The 6,526-nt window shown below is 45.8% G+C and overlaps 1 protein-coding gene across 1 annotated transcript; it reads right to left on the bottom strand.

The window, feature by feature from the left end:
* Window positions 1-606: 606 nt before the first annotated feature.
* LOC133860372 (uncharacterized) lies at window positions 607-5,547 on the bottom strand. Its single transcript, XM_062295994.1, has 8 exons — window positions 5,167-5,547; window positions 4,627-4,785; window positions 4,165-4,461; window positions 3,579-3,869; window positions 3,348-3,470; window positions 2,783-3,251; window positions 2,241-2,677; window positions 607-657 (listed from the first exon to the last, which is right to left on the bottom strand). The coding sequence occupies exons 1-8, from the start codon at window positions 5,545-5,547 to the stop codon at window positions 607-609; spliced, it is 2,208 nt and encodes a 735-aa protein (XP_062151978.1).
* Between the last annotated feature and the right edge of the window lie 979 nt (window positions 5,548-6,526).

Genomic DNA, 6,526 nt, shown 5'->3' with positions numbered 1-6,526 from the left:
CCTTTTTATAGCTTTTGGTGAAGATGACAACCCTCTGGCAAAGGTATGAAAATCGTCAAGTGCAGCCTACTGCTCCAGCTCCAGAAGCACAAGCTCGGCTCTCGACCTTAGAGAAGGAAGTAGCAACTTTGAAAGCTCTCCTTCAGTCCAGGGACGAAGAGCTCGCTTCCCGGGACTTGATTATATCCGAGGAGCGCTCCGCTACATCTCGGTTAAAAAAGGAAGTGTTTGAGGCAAATGAGCGGTATACTCGCTCTGTTGCAAGTCTTTCTGCTGAACTTGATCATACCGATCAACTGGCTTCTCGCTTGCGGGCCGTGCAAAACGAATGCTCCGAAGCGTGCAAGAATAGTGAAAATGCTGAAGCCGAAAAGGAGAAGCTGAAGGCCGAGGTTGAAAGGCTCGAGGCCGAAAGAGACAAACCTATCAAGGCACAGGACCGTTCGGAGAGTCTTTTGATCAGACTTAGGGCTAGATATGATGCAAGCCAAGCGAAACTGAAGCGCTATCTGAAGCAGCTAAGCTATGTGCCATTTCTTCGAGACCAGAACTGGGCTCGGGGATTCAACTGGGGGTTCGAAAACTTTTGAACTTTGGTGACGAACTCTAAATATAAGTTCGACCCCGAAACTGTTGGGCCGCATCTAGTAGGATTTCCTGACGAAGCAGTCCAAGAAATGGAAGACTTCGATAAAGAATTTATGCCAGATGTTCCGAGTTGGGGCACTGGCACATCGGATCCTTGAGAGGATCCTCTTGAAGAAGCTGCAGTCTAAGGGTTGTTCCTCGGGCCTGAATTTTTCCTTCTTTCTTTATGAAATCTTTGTAACCTGTAAAAGATTTTATATATCACTGAAATGAAATCATTGAATTGAAATCTTAACCTTTCAATTTCTTTATCTCTGAATTTAGATGATCCATATTTATAGCATCCGGAGACCCCCGACTGAGGGGTTTCTTGTCTTGGTATCTTTTCCATAACCCTTTTGGGTCGTCCGAGGAAAGGACTTGGGCCGATTCTATCTTGAATGTTCTTATCCTTCCGAAAACCTCCAATCTCGCCGCGGTATCCTTTTCATAACCCTTTCGGGTCGTCCGAGGAAAGGATTCGGGCCAATTCTTAATCTTATCCCTTCGAAAACCCCCAATTGAGGGGTTTCTTCCCATTGAATCCTTTTCATGACCCTTTCGGGTTGTCTGAGGAAAGGATTCGGGCGGATTCTTATCGGGATATCCTTAACCTTATCCTTCGGAAACCCCCAACCGGGAGGTTTCAACTTTTTGTATCCTTTCCATGACCCTTTCGGGTTGTCCGAGGAAAGGATTCGGGCGGATTCTTTTCTGGATATCCCTAGCCTTATCCTTCGAAAACCCCCAACCGGGAGGTTTCAACCTTTTGTATCCTTTCCATGACCCTTTCGGGTTGTCCAAGGAAAGGAATCGGGCGGATTCTAATCCTCATCCCTTCGAAAACCCCCAACCGAGGGGTTTCTTCCCATTAAATCCTTTCCATGACCCTTTCAGGTTGTCCAAGGAAAGGATTCGGGCAGATTCTTCCCTGAGCATCCCCACCATAACTCTTTCGAGTCGTTCGAGGGGAGAAGTCGAGTGGATGTTGATGTAGCTTGATCATCTTTGGAGAAGTTTGATGAAGAAGTGCTTTCATTCTGTCTCGGACTGCTGCTTTATTCTTAGCAGAGATCAATCAATACCTGGGGACTGTCTGTTCTTCCTTTCTCTCGGTGTTGTACTAACTGAGAAGTTTCTTGCCTTGATATCCTTCCCATAACCCTTTCGGGTCGTTCGAGGAAAGGAATCGGGTATTTATAGCGTTATACCTTTAGTAACCCCTAACCGAGGGGTTTCTTCCCATTGCATCCTTTCCATGACCCTTTCGGGTTGTCCGAGGAAAAGATGCAGGTGGATTCTTTTCTAGGTATCCCCCCATAACTCTTTCGAGTCGTTCGAGGGGGGAAGTCGGGCTATTTCTTAGACTTCTACAATTGTTGATATGAATTGGAAAGAGATCTTCTTTATTGAATATAAAATTGTGGAGAAAAAACAAAGAATTACATATAATATTTCTTCAAGTGCTCGGCGTTCCATGATCTCGGGAGTATCTTCCCTGTCTCGGTCATCAGGCGATAAGCTCCTTTCTGATGGCATCCTACTACCTTATAGGGGCCTTCCCATTTGGGTGCCATTTTGCCTTCCGTTGGATCTTTTGTCATTAAGCTCACTTTCCTGAGTATCCAATCTCCGAGCTGAAACTTCTTTGGGACCACCAATTTATTGAAGTACCGAGCTATTCGATTCTGGTATGCTGCCCATGTAACTTGAGCGTCGTCTCTTTTCTCCTGTAAAAGATTTAGATGTAACTTGGCATTTTCGTCGTTGAGCTCAGGATTGTAGTAAGCTACACGAAAACTCGGGGATCCCACTTCGGCTAGTATCACAGCCTCGGTCCCGTAGGTGAGTGAAAATGGCGTCTCGTCTGCTGGAGTTCTTTTTGTGGTTCGGTACGACCAGAACACCTCTGGAACAGATTCAACCCATGCTCCTTTCTTCTTTTCAAGCTTTTTCTTCAATGTCCTTACCAGGGTCTTGTTTGTCGCCTCTACCTGCCCGTTCGCCTTTGGATAAAGTACCGAGCTATAATAGTTTTGGATACGAAGTTCTGAACATCACTTCCGAAATGGTTCATAGTCAAACTGCTTACCATTGTCTGGGACAAAAGCATGAGGGATCCCAAACCAACACACCACCGACTTTCAGAGGAAACTTGTGATATTTGTTGTGGTTATAGTTGCTAACGCTTTTGCTTCTGCCCATTTAGTAAAATAGTCTACAGCTACAACTAAAAACTTCCGACTCCCTTTCCCTACAGGCATTGGGCCGACAATATCTACCCCCCATTTCACAAATGGCCATGGAGAAGTGAGGGGAGTAAGCTTCTCGGGACTTGTCTTCATAATTCTTGAGAACCTCTGGCATTTGTCACAGTGCTTTACAAGAAGAGCTGAATCCTTACTAATCGTAGGCCAATAATAACCTGCTCGGACGGTCTTTTGTGCCAGCATTCTTCCTCCCGAATGATTTCCGTAAACACCTTCATGGATTTCCTTAAGAACATAATCCGCCTCAGTCTTAGGGAGGCATTTGAGCAGGGGTTCGGAGTATCCCCTTTTATACAATACTTCTCCGAGGAGGCAAAACCGTGTTGCTTGTATCTTTACCTTCCGAGCCGCAACCTTGTCTTCGGGTAGCAACCCATTTCTTAAAAACTGAATAATCTCTGAAGCCCATTATGGTTCATTCGGCGTTGTATCTACTTCCATAACGTTAACCTTCGGGGTTATCGATGGCTCGGTCAAAACGATAATCTTCCTTCTAGACGCTTCAATCTCTTCATCTATTCCTGATGTAATCTTTGAGAATTCATCTGCTCGAATATTTTCATCCTGAGGTATCTTCATGATGACGACCCTTTCGAAATAAGATTGAAATTGGCGAACCTGTTCCAAATATCTGGCCATTCAATCTTCTTGTGCTTCAAATTGACCTTGAACTTGGCTCACCACTACTTGAGAGTCACTTCGGATTTCAACAGTAGTTGCTCCCATCTCTCGGGACAATGCCAAACCTGCTATTACAGCTTCATACTCGGCTTCATTATTCGTTGTGACAAAGTCCAGTTTTATAGCAAAACCGAACTCTTGACCTTCAAGATTCCTGAGGAGGACACCTACCCCGCTTCTGCCCCGTGTTGAGGAGCCATCCACATACACGACCCAGGTTAATTCTTTTGGAAGTTCTTCCGCTTCGGGGATGTTGCAAAATTCCACCAAGAAATCTGCCAAAACCTGTCCCTTGATAGACGTCCGAGGATGAAACTCGATATCAAATTGTCCGAGTTCCACCGCCCAGTTGACTAACCTTCCCGAGAGATTAGGCTTTTGTAGAACCTTCTTCAACGGATACTCGGTTAAGACTCAAATAGCATGAGCCTGAAAGTATGGCCTCAATCTCCTAGCTGAGATAACCAAAGCGAACGCCAATTTTTCGATCCGGGGATATCTTTCCTCTGCTCCATGAAGTGCTTTACTCGTAAAGCAGACGAGTTTTTGAATACCCTGCATCTTCTTTGACTAGAGCCGAGCTTACCGCTGAGGGGGATACTGCCAAATAGAGATAGAGTATCTCCCCTTCAGTAGGGCGGCTCAACAATGGAGGGTTCGTTAAGTATTCTTTCAACTTTCTGAAAGCTTCCTCACATTCCTCACTCCACGTAATTGCTTTTCTTAAAATTTTAAAAAAGGGAAGGCACTTATCTGTTGACCGTGAAATGAAACGGTTTAGGGCCGCAATCTTTCCTGTCAGCCGTTGGAGTTGCTTTGTCGTTCTCGGTGCTTCCATCTCAAGGACAGCCTTGACCTTCTCTGGGTTTGCTTCAATGTCCCTCTGTGATACCATGAACCCCAAAACATTTCCTGAAGAAACTCCGAAGGCACACTTCATAGGGTTAAGCTTCATCTTGTATTTTCTCAGAGTCCGAAAAGTTTCTCGGAGGTCTTCTATGTGTTTGGTTTCCTGAATACTTTTAACCAGCATATCATCTACGTATACCTCAACTTTTCTGCCAATTTGATTCCGAAACATCCTGTTCACTAGTCGCTGATAAGTGGCTCCCGTATTCTTCAAACCGAAGGGCATCATCTTATAACAGTAGAGTCCTTGGTCTGTGATGAAAGTAGTTTTCTCTTGATCTGCTTCTTCCATGTAGATCTGGTTGTATCCCGAGAAAGCATCCATAAAGTTTAGGAGCTCATGTCCAGACGTTGAGTCGACCAACAAATCAATCCGAGGCAAAGGAAAACTATCCTTCGGGCATGCCTTATTCAAGTCAGTGAAATCTACGCACATCCTCCACTTACCATTAGACTTCTTCACCAGTACCACATTGGCCAGCCACTCGGGGTAATCCACCTCCCGAATAAATCTGGTTTTCAATAACTTCTCTACCTCTTCTGCAACAGCTTGATTTCGTTCGGCGGCAAAAGTCCTTCTTCTCTGTTTCACTGGCCGATGATTTGGGTCCACATTCAGCTTATGGACAATGACCGAGGGATCAATCCCTGGCATATCTTCATGGCTCCAGGCGAATACATCACTATTGCGCCTTAAGAAAGCCACCAGATCTTCCTTCATGAGTTGGGGGAGTTGTGATCCAATACAAACTTTCTTTCCCAGATCGCCTATTTCGAACTCCTCCAAGCCTTCCACGGGCTCCCCCAACGGTGATTGCTGTTTCCCATCCTCCTTAGCTTTCTCACCCAGATTGTGCTGCCTCGGGGTACTTTTCAGGGACAAGTTGTAACAACGTCTAGCTTCCTTCTGGTCTCCCTTAACCACTCCAACTCCTTCTTCTGTCGGGAACTTCATACTGAGATGCGGTGTTGAGGTCACAGTTTTTAAGTTGTTGAGAGTTGTCCTTCCAATAATGGCGTTATATGCTGAAACTCTGTCAACTACCAAGAATTTCACCATGATGACCTTTTGCCTCAGATAAGTCCCTCCTGTCACAAATAGATCGATCGAACCGAGAGGCAGCACCTTCTCTCTAGCGAAACCCTATAAGTGGCATGAGATCGAGACCACTTTCTCCCGTGGGACTCCCATGTAGTCAAAGGCTGACTTAAACAGGATATCGGCCGAGCTCCCTCTGTCAACAAGGATCCGCCGAGTCTGATAATTTGCTACTGTTAGGGTGACTACAAGGGCGTCTGTGTGTGGAAGTGAGACTCTAGCATAATCATCATCCGAGAACCCTACAATCAGAGGGTTGTATTTCCAAGACTTGGGGGGCTTTTGGACCGAATACACTTCAAAATCATCCAGCTGCCTGGCATATGCCTTCCGAGCCCAATTGGACTCTCCTCCTCCTCCAAGCCCTCCTGAGATGGTGTGAATGATGGGAAGGTTGTCTTGCTGCTCCACCCGAGCTCTACTCCTGCTTCTTTCTTCCCCCCGAGGCCGAGGTGCTGGTTCTCTGCTTCTTCCTCTTCTCTCTTCCTGCCTCAGTTGATAGTTTCTCTTTTCACTCCGATCTTCTTCTCTTCTAGGCCGCGGGTATTGGTCCCGCTCCTGTTGGTTTCTCTCGTTAACGAGAAATCGAACTAGGTTCCCATTTTCGATGAACTTCTCAATCAATTGTCTCAGTGATACACACTACTCGGTCAGGTGACCATATGAATTATCGAAGGCACAGTATTTGTGAGCTAAACGTGGAGGCGGATCTCCTTAAATGGGCCTCGGCCTCTGGTAATTCAGATCTTTTTTGAGTTTCATAAGCACCTTGGTGAGGGAGGCATTTAATGGAGTCCACTTGTAATCTCCGAAATTCTTCTTTGTCTTCTTGTACTCCCTGGGACCAGCATCTCGTATGGCCTTGGGATTCTTCTTTTTCTTGGGTATCTCAATGGAAGGCTGTTGTTGCTGCTGAGAATTACCGAGAAGGGCTCGGAGT

The sequence above is a fragment of the Alnus glutinosa genome, chromosome 2, assembly GCF_958979055.1.
Source record: "Alnus glutinosa chromosome 2, dhAlnGlut1.1, whole genome shotgun sequence".
NCBI lineage: Eukaryota > Viridiplantae > Streptophyta > Magnoliopsida > Fagales > Betulaceae > Alnus > Alnus glutinosa.
Note: the sequence above shows the minus strand (reverse complement) of the source record. Positions and strands in the feature narration are given on the sequence as shown.